At 48.3% G+C, this 17674-nt stretch overlaps 1 protein-coding gene across 1 annotated transcript; it reads left to right on the forward strand.

Annotated features, from left to right (window-relative positions):
• The first annotated feature begins 816 nt into the window (after positions 1-816).
• On the forward strand, positions 817-16496 carry Pcdh12 (protocadherin 12). The gene is given in 5 exon segments (XM_027927500.2): positions 817-4027; positions 7162-7259; positions 9965-10116; positions 13396-13749; positions 13752-16496. Coding segments are annotated over 5 exon segments (3567 nt in total). The 5' UTR covers positions 817-1147; the 3' UTR covers positions 13835-16496.
• Positions 16497-17674: the final 1178 nt, after the last annotated feature.

Here is a 17674-nt window from a genome sequence, read left to right on the forward strand (position 1 = left end):
CACACAGGTCCTCAGGGCTTCAGGAGCCAAAGCTATGGGAGTCCTCAAAGGTCAGTGTGAGCAAGGACAAGGGCCAGGGCAAGAGCCAGAGGCAGCCACAGAGTGAGACAAGTTGTGCAGATTACAACCTTCTCCCCAGCAATAACTTGCTTGTCATGGCTTGTGATTTAGGGACAGACCCAGGCCTAGGCCTTCATATATCATTTCATTTGAGCCTCACAATTTCCTGCTCAGAGGGCTCCTCTTCTTATCCCCATTCCCACTCCAAAGCCCAGAGAGTTTAAATGACTTGTCCCAGATGATCCAGCCGGTAAGTTGCAAAGTTCATACTTGAACTGTTTAGTTCTGATGGCTGCCCTGTGCATCACAGTTGCATCCTTGTGAGACACACATGAGAGACCGGGGCTGGTTCAAGAATGAGAAGTAAACAAGTGTAGGAAAAAGACAGAAGCGGAAGGAGGAATGATGCGGAAGGAGGAATGAGGGGAATGAGGAACGGAGGAGAGACAGTGAGCATGACCTATCCAGGAGGGGCATCAGTCTGGAGGCAGCAGGCGGGGCTCAAGTTCTCTGCTCACAGGCCCCCTGACCCTCAGCAGGGCTCGCCGTCTTGCTGTGCGGACAGCATCTTCCCATCCGGCCTGTCCCTGGGAGCCCCGGCCTCATCCTCCTCAGTGGCAGGCCACTCAGCTTCACAGGAAATGCTCTTTCTCTAATTGGCATTGAAATCCACAGCCCTCCCTTTTCCTGTAGGTGGGGTTTCCATAGGAAAAAGCTGCTTCTCTGTTTCCCTAGCCTAGTTACTGTTTGGAAGTCTGCTCCCCACATCCTGCTTTACTGGGTCAAGTCCCTCTTAGAGCACTCTTGTCCATGGTTGCTGAAGTGGACCAACTGCTACTGCTGTGGGCTCTCCCTTGGCAATTTTACTTCATCTGTGCTTGGACCTCGCAGACTGCTTCCAATGAAAATGACCTTGCCTGAAAATCCTGCTTGTTCCATCGTCTTCTAATTATGGGACAAGGCTGTGCCAGCACATCTCGGGGCAGGAGAACGGGGCTCATCGAGCCACCCAGAAAACACTGGAGGACCTGTCCAGCCTTTGAAGAGCTCTAGCGGCCTCTGACCCTAGCCCACTCTGGGGGTAAGCATGATGCCACTTCTGCAACTTCTGCTGGGGCTTTTCGGGCCAGGTGGCTACTTGTTCCTTTCAGGGGATTGTCAGGAGGTAGCCACTCTCACAGTGAAATACCAAGTGACAGAGGAGGTGCCGCCTGGTACAGTGATAGGGAAGCTGTCCCAGGAACTGGGCCGGGAGGAGAGGCATGGGCAGACAGGGGCTGCCTTCCAGGTCTTGCAACTGCCCCAGGCGCTCCCCATTCAGGTGGATGCTGAGGATGGCTTGCTCAGCACTGGGAGGCGGCTAGATCGAGAGCAGTTGTGCCGGCAGCGAGATCCCTGCCTGGTTTCCTTTGATGTGTTTGCCACAGGGGATCTAACTCTGATCCACGTGGAGATCCAAGTGCTGGACATCAATGACCACCAGCCACAGTTTCCCAAAGGAGAGCAGGAGCTGGAAATCTCTGAGAGTGCCTCTCTGCACACACGAATCCCCCTGGACAGAGCTCTTGACCCAGACACTGGCCCTAACACGCTGTACTCTTATACTCTGTCTCCCAGTGAGCACTTTGCCCTGGATGTCATCATGGGGCCTGATGAGACCAAACATGCCGAACTTGTGGTGGTGAAGGAGCTTGACCGGGAAGTCCACTCGTTTTTTGATCTGGTTTTAACTGCCTATGACAGTGGGAACCCTCCCAAGTCAGGCACCAGCTTAGTCAAGGTCAATGTCCTAGACTCCAATGACAATAGCCCTGTTTTTGCCGAGAGTTCACTGGCATTAGAAATCCGTGAAGATGCTGCCCCTGGCACCCTCCTCATAAACCTGACTGCCACGGACCCTGACCAAGGCCCCAATGGGGAGGTAGAGTTCTTCCTCGGCAAGCATGTACCTCTAGAGGTATTACACACCTTCAGTGTCGATGCCAAGACAGGCCAGGTCATTCTGCGCCGACCCCTGGACTATGAGAAGAATCCTGCCTATGAGGTGGATGTCCAGGCAAGGGACCTGGGTCCAAATCCCATCCCAGCCCACTGCAAAGTTCTTATTAAGGTCCTGGATGTCAATGACAATGCTCCCAGCATCCACATCACGTGGGCCTCGCAGCCATCTCTGGTGTCAGAAGCTCTTCCCAAGGACAGTTTCATTGCTCTTGTCATGGCAGATGACTTAGACTCAGGAAACAATGGCCTGGTCCACTGTTGGCTGAATCAAGAGCTGGGCCACTTCAGACTGAAAAGGACTAATGGCAACACATATATGCTGCTAACCAATGCCACTCTAGACAGGGAGCAGTGGCCCAGATATACCCTTACTCTGTTAGCACAGGACCAAGGACCCCAGCCCTTGTCTACCAAAACACAGCTCAGCATTCAGATCAGTGATGCCAACGACAACGCACCTGTATTTGAGAAGAGCCGGTACGAGGTCTCCACTCGGGAGAACAACCTGCCCTCCCTTCACCTCATCACCATCAAGGCTCATGACGCAGACTTGGGCAGTAATGGGAAAATCTCATACCGCATCCAGGACTCCCCAGTTTCTCACTTAGTTGCTATTGACTCAGACACTGGAGAGGTCACTGCTCAGAGGTCACTGGACTATGAAGAGATGGCTGGCTTTGAATTCCAGGTGATAGCAGAGGACAGAGGCCAACCCAAGCTTGCATCCAGCATCTCTGTGTGGGTCAGCCTCTTGGATGCCAACGATAATGCCCCGGAAGTGATTCAGCCTGTGCTCAGCAATGGAAAAGCCAGCCTCTCGGTGCTTGTAAATGCCTCCACAGGCCACCTTCTGGTGCCCATCGAGACTCCCAGAGGTTTGGGTCCAGCAGGTGCTGGCTTACCACCTCTGGCCACTCCCAGCTCCCAGCCATTTCTTTTGGCAACCATTGTGGCAAGAGATGCAGACTCCGGGGCGAATGGAGAGCTCCTCTACAGCATCCGAAGTGGAAATGAAGCCCATCTCTTTGTCCTCAGCCCTAATCTGGGGCATCTATTCATCAATGTCACTAATGCCAGCAGCCTCATTGGGAGCGAGTGGGAGCTGGAGATACTGGTAGAAGACCATGGCAGTCCCCCCTTGCAGACCCGAGCCCTGTTGAAGGTCATGTTTGTCACCAGTGTGGACCACCTAAGGGACTCTGCCCATGAGCCGGGGGTCCTGAGCACATCGGTACTGACTATGATTTGCCTGACTGTATTACTAGCCATCTTCGGGTCGATCTTGGCTCTGTTTGTGTCCATCTGCCGAACAGAGAAGAAGGACAACAGGGCCTACAACTGTCGGGAAGCTGAGTCCACTTATCGCCACCAGCCCAAGAGGCCCCAGAAACACATTCAGAAGGCGGACATCCACCTGGTGCCCGTGCTCAGGGGCCAGGCAGATGACTCTGGTGAAGTCGAGCAGTCCCACAAGGACACAGGCAAGGAAGCAATGATGGAAGCAGGCTGGGACCCCTGCCTACAGGCCCCCTTTCACCTCACACCAACCTTGTACAGGACCCTGCGTAACCAAGGCAACAAGGGGGCACTGGCAGAGAGCCAAGAGGTGCTGCCGGATACTGTCAGTCTCCTTTTCAACCATCCCAGGCAGAGGAACGCCTCCCGGGAGAACCTGAACCTTCCTGAGTCCCCGTCTACCCCAGGCCAGCCACGTGCCAGGCCTCTGAAGGTTGCAGGCAGCCCCATGGGGAGGCTGGCTGGAGACCAGGGCAGCGAGGGGACCCCGCTGAGCCCACCCACCTCCTCTGCAACCCTGAGGCGGCAGCGGAATCTCAATGGCAAAGTGTCCCCTGAGAAAGAATCAGGCCCCCATCAGATTCTGCGGAGCCTGGTCCGATTATCTGTGGCTGCTTTTGCAGAGAGGAATCCCGTGGAGGAGCTCACTGTGGATTCTCCTCCTGTTCAGGTACCTCGGGCATGGGCAGCTCTTTCTTTGGTCACCCTTGGACCACTACAAACAGCATCAGATGTCCCCATTTCCCTCCCGTTCCTCACATTCACTCCTTAGCTCACTTAGCACTTTATGATGCTTTCTTTAAGCAGCCATAGTTCAGGGAAGAGCTCTGGGGCCAACAGATCTTTGCTGTGTGATCCTGGCCAAGTTACTTACTGTCTCTGAGCCTTAGTTTCCTTAATGATAAAATAGGAATGATAGTAAGAATATCTGCCTTGTAGAGTCATCCTGAGGATTTGATCAGTTAATTCTTATCGGGTGCCTATTCACAGTGCCTGGCATAAGCAGACACATAGCAAAGATAGTGAATATGAGTACAGGCTTCAGAGCAAACTTGTCTGGGTTCCAATCCTGGCTCTGCCTCATCCCAGCTGTGACCCACAGAGAAGTGACTCAATTTCTAACTGTTAAAGATGTCAATGTTAATAGCACCCATCTCCCAAGTTTGCTTAAGGATAAAGTGAGTCAATGCACTTAGTGCTTGTAGAACGTATCTAGCATGTACTTGGTGCTCAGCAAACGATTACTATTACTTCTGCAAAGCATTTTATCTCTGCTTTCCTCTTTCCCTCATCTCATCTGGGCAACCTCCCTAGGAAGTAAGCTAGCCTGTCATTGTCTCTGGGTTCAGGGGCTGCATTTGACTTGCCTGAGACCCCAAAACTTACTAGCTGAACCTGAAGAATGAAGCAGAGGAAACCACCTTAGAATCTTGGAGTTAGGTGAGTTAAATTTCAACATGGCCACTTAGGACCTGAGCAACGTTGAGCAAGTCACATCTTTCACAACTGAGCCTCATTTTCTTCATCTGTAAAATGGGAGTCCAACACCGAACTTGCCCTGTTCTATTCTCAGGAGGGTGAGTTGAAGTGGAATGATACCAAGCTGTCTAGTGACCGAGGATTTACTGCATATGTGTGGAATCGTCACAGGAATGGTGCCTGATCTCACCCCTGTCTGCTCCTCTGTACTCCAGGGAGTTTTCACTGTGCCAGGCTGCCTGCCCCAGGCACGCTTCTGTGTGACCAGGCCATCAGCTCAGGTTTCCTGTGGAGCAAGGACACAGCTTCCTTCCCCCACCCCTTTCCCAGGAAGCCACCTGGAGATGGCCTGGCTGTTTTCTTAGGAATCTTGTTGTGGGTTCTTTGCAGACCCAGAGTTTGCCCAGAGCCACCTACTCATCCATCCATCCATCCATCCATGCACCACTTTTTGAATGAACTCTTTGTGCCAAACACTGTGCTGTCCGCTGGCAGAGAGCAGGCACTATGGGTGACCCCACTGGTAAGATGGAGGAGTCCCTATTTGGAATCAACCTAAGGGTAAGCGAGTAAGGTACCAGTGCTCATGTCTTTCCAGGAGCACAGCACCACAGTGGAGTCAAGTCTGAGCTCAAGTTTCAGTCTAGAAATTTAAGCATAATGATATCTGCTCCTTGGACTATTGTAAGGATTAAATGAGATTATATGCTATTGTGGGGGTCTATTAATATGTGATTTAAATACCTTGGCTCATTTAAACTTCATAATCACCACATGACCTCCATCTTATTTTTATTTACCCTTTCACTATTGAGGAAACTGAGGCTCAGGATGGTTAAGTAATTCCTCAAGGCCATAAAGATGAGAATTAGGGCAGGAACAGCTTTAGAGTGTGAGTCTGGGCTGTAACTGTGAAGTGGCCCTGAATGACAGAACTTAGCACAGGGCTTGGCATACAGGGAGTGTTTGCCAAATGCCATTTGGGCAAAGGGTACAGGTGCCTTACCAGGGCTTTTGGGCCTGAGCAAGGAGGTGGGATCTGCCTGAGGAAGCATTGGCACCCTGATCCTCCAAAGTCACAGTGAAATCCCAGTCCTGGCCACCCCTTCTTCCAACATTCCTCTGAGGTTGGCACTTCTGGGCCTTTCCAGGGAGGAGTGGGGGTGAACCCAGAGACAGAAGCAGCATTTCTAGGAGTAACAACGCAAACTTCTTGCATTTGCATAGGACTTTTAAGTTTTCCAAACCTTCTAATTAATTCTGACAGCTCTTTGAAGAAGGTTGGCCCCGCTTTAGAGATCAGAGATGAGAAACTGAGGTCTGAGTAGGTCAAAAAATCTGCCTGATACAGTGCAACAAGCTAGCAATGATCTTGAACTAGAACTCAGTCTCCCAAGACTCTCCCTCCCATGGCCCTGACATTTCACCCACCTGCTGCCCCCTTTTCCAGCCTTTCTGAAACTCTACCATCTTTTTGGCCTTTTGGCTTACAGTGCTCCCGCTTGAAACCTGCCTTGCCCAGACCCTCACACTCTTTCCACATGGTGAACTCCTGCAGAGACTCTGGGTCTCAGCAGAGCTGTCTGGAATGCGATAGGAACTCAACGTTTGTTGAAAAATAATAAACTTCCCCCAGTACCACCTCCCTATGTCTTCCCTGTTCCAAGTTGGGTGGGGGCCTCCCCCTGCTCCTGCAGTCTCCCATCCTTTCCCAGCCATGCAGCCCCCTCTCAGAGCCCTCTTCCTACCTTCCTGACAGACTGTGAGTTCCAAGGGCAGCAGAGTCTCCTTGTTCTTATTCCATAGCAGGCCCTGTGCCTGGCATGAGCAAGTGATTATTAAAGACTGGTTCAGAGAATGAAAGAGTGAAGAAATGAATGATTAAATGCTATCATTTTTGTCTTCTCTACAATGCAGTCTTACATCTGGCCCACACAAATTGGCCAGAGTGTTAGAATACTGCTAAAAAGGGAAAATAACACTTGAAGACAATCCATATCAAATAATGACTTTATGATCAGGAAATGACTATTTCACCCCATCCCACGGAGTCCACGAGGAGAGGGGCATTTGGAAGAATGATGGGGAGAGGATGAGCCTGGAGGGTCCCCACGCTCTCCCTTATATACTCAAAGCAGAGAGCTGCCCCCCTCCCAACAGGTCCCTGTCTCCGTCACAAGGGACCATCCCCCATTTGATCACACAAACATCTGAAGCCAGAGGAAAAACTATAAAAAGAAAGCACCGGCATTGAGGGAAACATCCGGCAAGGAAGTGTGCTGGGTTGGAATTGTGTGGAGTCAACAGATTTTTCCTGTCTTGTAGCAAATCTCCCAGCTGCTGTCCTTACTGCATCAGGGCCAATTCCAGCCCAAACCAAACCACCGGGGAAATAAGTACTTGGCCAAGCCCGGCAGCGGCAGGTAAGCAGCACGTAGACCCCACGGACTTCCCAAGGTCCCCCCTGACTGCCCCTCACCCCTGCAGCCTCAGTGAGGTGAGAGGATGAGCACATCCTTGACACTCTGGGTGAGTGATGCAGACAGCATCCACCCCCACTCCGGGGGACCATGTCCTGGGACTGTTGTATTTATAGTATTTACAGGACCCAGAGTCACTAAGGAAATGACTTCATTCTGACCTCTGATTATCTGTCCCTGATGATAGAGGTGCTGTAAATCGGCTTTAAATCTATAACTTTCACCTTTTTTTCTCTCTCTTGGCCCATAAACATGATATGGAAGGCCATAGATGTATGGGTGTGCCCCTTTGGGCAATCCTAGAGTTGAAGAGAACTCAGGAGGACATTGAGCAGCTGAGTGTGATGGTATACAGTCATCCCAGGTATTTGGGAGGCTGAGGCAGGAAAATGGCAAGTTCAAGGCCAGCATGGGCAATCCTGTCTCAAAATAAAAATGAAAAAAAAAAAAAAAGGCAAAAAAGGGGCTGGGGTTGTGGCTCAGTGGTAGAGTGCTCACCTACCATGCATGAGGCACTGGGTTCCATCCTCAGCATCACATAGAAATAAAGTATAGATACTGTGTTCACCTAAAACTAAAAAATAAATATTATTTTTTTTAAAAAAAAGGAAAAAGAAGACATCTAACCCAATTCCTGGGGAAACTGAGGCTCTCAGTAGTTTGATCCAATTTAGCTATATGAAAACTTGAGCAAATAAGATAATCCCTCAGGACCTCGGTTTCCCTATCTGGAAAATGGGGGCCATACTACTTCCCTTGTAGTGATGGAGTAAACACTTAAGGATCAAATGTATTCTAAGTCCATAGCCCAATGCCTGGCATTGCACAAGCAGTGCAAAGTCCCTTCCCCTTAAAATGGCTTTGCTCAAGGTCATGTAGCAAGTGAATGGCAAAGTTGGGCCCAGCTCTCAGGGATCCTGATTGGATCCATGCTCTTGCCCTGATAACTTGTAAATTCTTTTTGCAAGGATGGTAAGAGAGTAGAACAAGAGGAAAGTTCAGATTTTCTCTCTGAAGTTTCAATATTCAAGTCTGCTGCAATAAACTGGCAATAGACAAGATTAACAGGAGGAAAGCCATAACAAATTTTTTGATCATAGTTTACCATGACACAGGAGACTGGGATGGAAGACCCAAAGACCCAGGGTGAACTACCTGCTCAAGTTTGATAAAGCAGAGACAGCTGTGAGAAATATGAGTGGCCAAAAGGATCTGAGCTGATGGGAATCACTGAGGGGAAAACCCAGAGAGGCCTGTCTGTTCAGATTCTTCTCGGCCTCTCTATGCATCATTCTTTCCTTCCAGGTATGGGGGCAGGACCCTTTCTGGAATGGGGGTCTCATAACCTATAATTAAACAAGGTAGATCAGAGAATGTCTTCATGGCTAACTCTTACACAGAAAGGTGGAGGGAAATAAGAGTAATATTTGGGGGTTTTATGGCTAGCTTGAGGGAAAAGAGGCTCTGGTTTCTATGACCCACCTTGGGAAAGAGGAATTCTAGTTTCTCTGGCTTGCCTCAGGTGAAAATGAGAGGTGAGAGACAGGGAGGGTCAGAGAGATACTGCTTCTGAGGCCTTCCCTAACAGGCTCTAACTGTACACGCATTCCAGAATCACATCAGTCTGCATTTGAATTCTTGCTTCATTGCTTAATCCATGGGGATGTCGAGCAAGCTGAAAAATCTTCACAAGTCTTGGTTTTTCTCATATGTAAAATGGGAATGAATAAAAGAGAACCCTTAAGGGTGTGAAAGGCTCGAATGAGAAGGTGCATGTACCTTGCACAGGATGAGGCCTAACTCAGTCATTGCTCAATCAATACCAGTGATCATTATTACCCACAAACTGGCCACCTCCCCACTGATCTCTTAATAGCAGCTAAAATGGCCATTAGAGGGGTGATGAACAACTACCAGTAAGGATTCTTAGGCTTTACAGCCTCAGGGAGCCCTCTCACCTGTTGGGATGAGGGTCCTATTAGAGGGAGGGTGGGTTCATGAGGTACCGGGACCAGGGTAAGCCAGCAGGAGACTGGGGTGCAGATGGTAGATTTCAGCAGCTTGAAGACACCCAATCTCAGCTCTATCCTCCATAGACCTGCTCCTCTGCTCTAAGATTTGGCTTAAATAGGGAGGAAGGACCATTCAAAAAAACGCTTTATTAAGCACCTACTGTGTGCCAGGCCCTGTTCTGGGCACTGGTGAGAGAACAGGGAATGAGACAGAAAAATATCACTACCTGGCTAATGATGGGTGGGTTGATTACCTCAGCTCAAGAAGTTTACTAAGCTCCTGATCTGTGCCACACAGGATAAAGGCATGGGAGGGACAAGGGTGAGTGATGACACGAATAAATTCATGTTCACTTCTGTTTGCTGGGTGCTTGCTGTTGCCAGGCACTACGCTAAGCCCTTTACCTCCAACACCTCATTTGACAACACCCCATGAGGCGGGTGTTGCTTACTACGGTTATTTAACAGATGAGGAAACAGAGGAAGTAAGGGCAGGGATCCCAGAATCCAGGCTGGTCCGCCTCTGAAGGCCAGGCTGTGGATCCGGTTCCCCGTGAAGATGAATAAATACTGGCATGAATGAGCAAAGCTGTGTGGGAATTTCCTCACTTGCAGACTGGTTGGTTTCCTTTGCAGGAGTGCAATCCCAGACACAGATGGCTCAGGTGCCAGGGCTGGTGGCCAGGCAGAACCAGACCAGGAGGAAGGGCCCTTAGATCCTGAAGAGGACCTCTCTGTGAAGCGGCTGCTTGAAGAAGAGCTGTCAAGCCTGCTGGATCCCCACACAGGTAGGGACTGCCCAGGGTCACACCAATGCTGCCTCTGCCCTCTGGTCCCTTCAAGCTTCGGAGTTCTCCTCCAATCTACTAAGTTCTGGAAACATCCATTCTATTTCTGGGGAAGAACATCACCAACCTTGTACTTCCCCTGGAGCCTCAGAAAGTATTCCTGCGTTTAACAACTGCCTATTAATTGTAAAAATCATTGAAAATAGTGGCGATTACTGAGCTCTTGGTGTGTGCCAGCACTGAGGTGGTACCATCTACACATATCTCATTTAAACCTTCAAATAATCTCTCAAAATAGATTTTATTAGCTCCATTTTTCAGAGGAGCAGCTGAGGCTCAGAAAGAGATAATAGCCTACCCAGGGTCACCAAGCTCCTGATAGCAATTGAAGGGGAGCCAAAACCTGGGCCATTCTTAATTCCTAAAGCACACATTTGCATTTCTTTGTTGTGTTTAAATACCCTTTCACCCTGGGAACTGAGCCAACTCTCTAAGTGCTTACACTACTAATTGAAACAAAAAGAATTCTGGGGGGTAGTCAAACAAGTAGTTTTAACAAAAAATGCATAGTGTGAAATTTAATTCAAGGATCTGCTAGGTGCCCCAACCCCTGCTGTGTAAACTGATCAGGCTTCTTTAGGTAACTCAGTGTGGGCCTGCCCATCCCCACACTGTAGTTAACAATTTCTCACATGCGCCATCTGGTACAAACATGCAGAAGGCATGACAGGGGATGGCCCTTTCCTTGGTTAAGAAAATAAAGCCAACATTTACTGAGTAAGTTTTACAGCTAGTCCCTAAGCTCCTCATGAGGGACTCTTAAGAGAGAGGGGCTATTCATTATCCCCATTTCATAAAGAAAAAAAATGGAGGGTCAAGGGCGTGCAGCTAATGGTTATTAACACAGGCTGTGTAGCATGCCTCTAAATTTTTGAGCTGTGCTGTTCAGTGTGACAGCCACTGGCCACATGTGGCTATTTAAATCTAAATGAATTAAAATTAAATAAAATGAAATATTCAGTTCCTCAGTCATCCCAGCCACATTTTAAGTGCTCCATACCCACAGAGGATTAGCAGTTAAGCTTTGAATTCTATCTCCATTGGCCAGCTCTGGGACTCTCACCACAGCAGAGAAGGCACTGGGTGCCAGGACAGGAAGTGGGGGATAGGAAGTAAGGGTGGGGGGGGACAGGAAAGCCTTCACTGTTCATAGGGCTGGACTGCCCTGAGGCTCCTGATGAAGGTGCCTGAGACTGGAGTCTTGGTGATATTTAGATAAAAGCTCCACTTGAGGATGTGACAATGACAAAATTTTACAGGTTGCATGAGCTAACTGGATTCTCACAATAATGAAAGTTACTTTCTCGCCATTTGTAAAGAGGGAAAGGAGGATCATAGAGGTTGAGCCATTTTCCCAAGGTCACACTGCCCTGAAGTGGCAAAGCGAACATTAAACCAGGTGAGACCAGTGCCTACCTGCAGCTGGAACTGGAGGATGATACTGAGTGAATACTCCACTTTTCAGTTGTTCTCAAATGCCCAATGATTTCTCATTTTCTTATGATGCTGAACCTTGTAAAAAGAAAGGCCTGATTTTTTTACCACTAAGAGCTCCATCCAACCTGACAGCCTCAGAGTCTCAGGCAACAAGGGTCAAATGTCCTGAGTCAGTGTTTATGTTCACTAATACTTCAACAGACTGTCACTGTCCCAGGCATGGGGCCAGACCCCAGGATCCAGTAGGGCAGGGACCCAATCCTATCTCACAGTCTGCACAGACCAAAACCAAATGCAAGACAGAGTCATTTATCAATATGAAAAATGATTAGCTGTACTTTGGAATAACATTTTCAAATTACAAAAGTAGTATTTGGTTAATGTAGAAAATACAGATACACAAAAAGAGAATAAATACTTCTACCCAAGGTTAATTTTGGCTAACAATTTGACCTATCTCCTTTTCCAATTTTTTTATTTTTGCACAAATTTTAAAGCAGCTCACCTGATGCAAACATTAAATAAATGTTAAAGTAGATGTGTGTCCTTCCAGACACTGTTTCTTAACCATAAGACTTATGCTTTCTTTCCTCTGGTTTGGCATATGCCATCAGGTCTGTAACTAGTTTTTTGAGACAAGATTTTCTGTTGAAGAAATGGGGAAAGAAGAATGATGGTGTTATCAGGAGTCTCAGGGATAAACTTTGAATTCCCAGACTGCCTTATCACTGCCCCTGACATGGTCCCTTTCCTGGGATGGTCCTCAGCTAGGCAGCCTCTTTCCAGCCTGACTCTGGGCCAGGGGTTCCTGCAGCTTGAGAGGTGAAGGTGTGAGGAGAAGGTCAAGGTACAGGGCCAGGTGGTGACAGTGCAGCCCTGGGCAGGCCTGGGAATTTTAGAGGAGGGCACCTGGAGCATCTAGGGAGAGGAAGGGCCTGCTCTTCAGAGGGAGCACACAGGGTGTTGCAATCCCAGGGGCTTCAGAGTCATTGGACCTGAAGTCAAATCTGGGTTTGGTGGCTTAGCAGATGTGTGACTTAACTTCTTTGAGGCTTAGTTTCCTCATCCATAAAAGGAAGATAATACTCTTGACCTTAAAGTCCTATAAGGATATTAAATGAGATAATTATGTAAATTGTTTGGCACATAAGTACCTAACAAGTAGCCACTGTTATTATGAATATGAACAAAGGACAGCACCAAGCCAGGAACCCCAGGCTTGGCTAAGAAAAGGGATTTCCAGGGGCTGGGGATGTGGCTCAAGCGGTAGCGCGCTCGCCTGGCATGCGTGCAGCCCGGGTTCGATCCTCAGCACCACATACAAACAAAGATGTTGTGTCTGCCAAAAACTAAAAAATAAATATTAAGAAATTCTCTCTCTCTGTCTCTCAAAAAAAAAAAAAAAAAAAAAAAGGGATTTCCCCCATCTTCAGCTGGCCCTGCCCTGGGGGAAAAAAGTTTCCCCAAGGAGGTGGAAATCCTGGTTGCACAGGAGTGAGTAGAAGTTGTTCAGGAACAGGCTGGTTTCTAACTCCAGGCCCTCCTCTTCCTCCTGCTACCTTTTCACACAGCTCATCCGGGTGCTTCAGTCAGCAGCCTTCCTGCCCAGCAAGCTTCTCTGTCAGGGCCTCTTCCTTCCTGTCCCCCTCTCGCCACCCCATCTGTCCCCTGACATTTCCCTTCCCTCCTTTGTCCACTGCCCTTGCCCTGCCCACAGCTCCCCCTCAGCTGCTGGCCCTTCCCTGGGCAGGGCTCTCATTGACTCCCTTCCTCCCCCTACAGGCCTGGCCCTGGACCGGCTGAGCGCACCTGACCCAGCCTGGATGGCGAGGCTGTCTTTGCCCCTCACCACCAATTACAGAGACAACGTGTTCTCCCCTGATGCTGCAGCCCTGGAGGAGCCAAGGACCTTCCAGACGTTCGGCAAGGAGGCAGGGCCTGAGCTGAGCCCCACGGGCACACGGCTGGCCAGCACCTTCCTCTCAGAGATGAGCTCGCTGCTGGAGATGCTGCTGGAGCAACGCTCCAGTGTGCCAGTGGAGGCTGCCTCTGAGGCCCTGCGGCGGCTCTCCGTCTGTGGAAGGACCCTCAGTCTAGACCTGGCCACCAGCGCGGCCTTGGGCACAGAAACACAGGGGGCCCAGGTGGAAAGAAAAGGGCTGAGGGCAGGACCAGTGGCGGCAAGTGCCCGGGAACACACCTTGGAGGCCTCCATATCTAAGAACCAGGTCCCCTAGGAGATGTGAGCAGAAGCCTTACAGATCGGGCCACGTGATCTGGTTCTAAAATCTTGGAACTCACCAACCAAAGGTAGCCCCAGAACTTTAGGGTGACTGATGTGGCCCCCATAGAGGGGTATGATCAAAGCAACCCCTTGTAAGGCGCTCTGTGAGTTTTTGGAGAACAGGGACAGTTTGTGGCTGAGGTGTTTGCTGGCAAAACACATATAAAGGATTGGTTCTTCAGGCAGAACGGAAGCTATGGAGTATCACAAGCAGGAAGATGGCCTTGTTGGCTACTGGAAGAAGGGCTGGATCCTAGAGCAACAGGCAATGCTCTCTGACCTACCAACAAAGGAAAGGTAGCTGCACATTCTCCTGTGTGCACCTATTGAGAGGGAGGAGGGAAGGGTGACAGAGCAAGTGTTCTTTGTCATCCAATCACTGGCAAAAAAAAGTCATTGGGTCTAGACAGGAGTGAGCCACTTTGGTTCACAGTGACAGGTATGCAGATGATGGATGTGCGTGTTCTTGACCACGCTTCACTTTTATCAAATAATCTGCTTCTCAGCTGGAAAACTAAGACTAAGAAAAGCACAGCTATAAATAGAGCACTTATATGAGCCAAGCACCGGCTTAACAATAGGATTTAATTGGATTTTCCTACAACCCTGGGAGGGAAGTATGATATCCCCATTTCATAGACAAGGATACAAAACTTGGAGAGGTTGAGTGTCTTTCCCAACATCAAGCCAGGAGTAGAGGCAGAGCCAGGATTTGGACCCAGGTTGGTCCAACACCAAAATCATGCCCTTAAATTTGGCACTAGACTGCCAGTCAAAGGAAAGAAAAAGAAAAGCCCTAGAGGTGGACAGTGGACTCGCCCGGTTCCCCCTGCAAAAATGCTCTTGAAATGGACATTTCCAAAGTCACTCAGGCTCACACTACTCTGCACTAGTAAGCACAGGGGGAAAGGAAATCGGATCTGACCTGACGCAGGTCCTGCCTTTCCCAGTGAGTAGCCTTTCAGGTGCTGAAGTCTTCTTACCTGACCCCTGTTTGAGGGTAAATCTTCCTCTGTCATAGCAGGTTCGGGCCTGTGAATTCAGGCCCCAGAGGACTGTATGTGAACTTGGTCTATGAAATCGACACTGACAGCAGCCAACCTTCTGGGGAAGGAGGGAGTGAAGAAAGAACAAATATTTTCCCAAGGCTCAGCCTTATAATTTTCTAGGAAATTTCTAAACAGTCACAGCTAGTTTATGAATAGCATGGGGGCCCTCTCGGACCCCGAAGGCAGAAGATTCTCTATCTATTCTTCCTTTTGTCCTCTTTTGGAACTCGGTGCTCATGTCCATTGTATACAGAAATGGGCCAATCATACTCCCAACTAGGGATAATGAAGCCATATATATCTGGGATGCCATGTGGCGTCATTATTCCATTTTATAGATGAGGAAAATGAGGCCCCCAAAAGTTAAGTGTCTCAGGGACAGAGAAGCTGGGGTCTCTGATCACCTCTCTCTGGGCCAGAGTGATCTCCTTACGGGAGCTGTGATATTCAAGCTGCTTCATGGAGTAGATGGGTTCTGCAGGTCACTGAAAGAGGCCAGGAGGTCTCCTGCTGACCAGCCAGGTGCCTGACACAAAGAGATACTTCACAAATACCTGTTGAATGGATGCATGAATGAATGAATAAATTGGTAAAACAAATGCTTCAGAGTCCTCTCTTATCTAGACTGGAACTCTAGGTAGAACTGCACTGGAAAAAAAATCCAAAAATGTTTAATTATGTAAAAGCAAAGTCCAAAAATGACAGAACTAGAGAAGCCCACATTGATCCACTCGCTCCTGGTAGATCTGCAGCTGGGAGGGTGGAGAAAAGAGGAGATTGGGGGAGGAGGCTAGACCACAGCTGCAACTGGCTCACTGCATACTCAGGATGACTGCATCCATCACTCTAGTTCAAAAGCTCTCAAACTGTAGTCCTTGGACCCCTGAATACCAGAAAAATTTTTATATAGGCATTTTTCTAGGCAAAAGGCATAAAGTTCTTATCAGATTCCCAAGGGAGCTTGTGATCTATAAAAGGTTATGTCTAAACCTCCAGACAAGGGCCATTGTCGTCATAAGGAGTCTGAACTTTAGCTATTTCAACTCTTCATTTTACATCCAAGGTTATAAAAAGACAGAAATGGAAGAAAACTTGCCCAAGGCCACATGGCAGAGCTGGGATCAGGATCTGGGACTTTGTATAGTGTTCTTTCTAATATATCAAGGGTTCTTAACCTGGGGTCCTTGGCTGGCTTCAGGACACATGAACCTGAAAAACTGCACTCAAAATTGGGAGCATATCCATTTTTCTTTGGAAATAGTAGATGCTTTCATTAGATTTCCAAAGGGGTCTATGACTGAAAAAAGATTAAGGGCTGGGCATGGTGGCCCAAGTCAGTTATCCTAGATGTTTGGAAGGCTGAGGCAGGAGGATCCTAAGTTCGAGGCCAACCTGGACAACTTAGCAAGACTCCATCCCAAATTAAAAATAAAAAGGGCTGAGGATGTAGCTAAGAGGTACAGCACATTGCAAGGACCACAAAAAAAAATAAGTAAATAAACAAAAAAGACTGTATAGCCAGAGGAATGAGAAGTTGTGCTCCATTTGTGTACAATGTGTCAAAATGCATTCTACTGTCATGTATAATTAAATAGAACAAATTTTTTTAAAAAAAAAGAAAAGAGAATTTAAAAAATAAAAAACAATAAAAACCACTGCAATCCTCCAGGTTGATCCTTAGCAGAACCCAGAGAGTGAGACAGTGTATATGATGACAGAATTGGGTGTGCTGAACAGGAAGGTTACCGAAACTTCTTGACATCAGCCAAGATGTCAAAGATGAGATTTTGGACATGCTCAAAACAATTTTAACCAAGATGGGCTCTGTCCCCTGGGAGGAAGAGGGAGCAGGCGAGCCAGCTAGTACTCAGTTAAATGTCTTCTTAATTTGGAAAGCACAGAGGGACACTTTTTATCAATAGTCAGCCTTTCTCCAGCATCAGGAATGCAATGCAGTGCTTGCTTGGAGCCTGCGGGCAGCTCACAGATTGACAGGCAGCCTCCTTGTTTGTCACCCAACTTCAGCTAGGCAGCTCACTGACCCTACCTCTGCTCCGGCTGAAACAACAGAGATGAAAAACACTTCCCTTGGAACTCTAGAGAAAACCAAATCCCCCAAAGAAGATAGGAACAGGGTGGAAGGAGACTTAGCACAGGATCAGCTCAGCATATAGTATGTACCTAGAAAATAGGACAGTGTTTTCTAGTCCCTACTAAATAGAGTCTAATGTAATGAAAGGGCACAATTAGAAATATTTACCCATCAAACATTTTGTATTTACTGGGCAATTTCTAAGTGCTATAAGTAGCAAAGAATCAACAGTGAAAGGGCATGTGAAATCATTCATCCATCATATTCAACAACTGTTTAAAGCACTTACTATGTGCTAGGTAGGCTTGGTGCTGGGCTTTGGGTAGAGAGGGGATGTATATAATCATTCTCATTTTATGAATAAACATTTACTGAACTAAGTGCCTACACTGTATTAGCACTGAAGATCTAATGAAGCAAATGGCCTTGTTCCCACCAGTGTTGGGGCTTCCTGGAAAGAGCATCTCTAGAGAGAGAAACTGAGGCAGTAGAGCTTTGCTCAAAGGTCTCATGACTGAAGTCAGCAGACCCCAATCAGGTGCTTTAGCATCCTCAGCCAGGCTGGCCCTGCTATGGGGCCACCTCCCTGTTCTCCTCTTGCATTTCCTCTCAGGGCACTGAGTCATTAATAACAGA

The sequence above is a fragment of the Marmota flaviventris genome, chromosome 5 (assembly GCF_047511675.1).
Source record: "Marmota flaviventris isolate mMarFla1 chromosome 5, mMarFla1.hap1, whole genome shotgun sequence".
Taxonomy (NCBI): domain Eukaryota; kingdom Metazoa; phylum Chordata; class Mammalia; order Rodentia; family Sciuridae; genus Marmota; species Marmota flaviventris.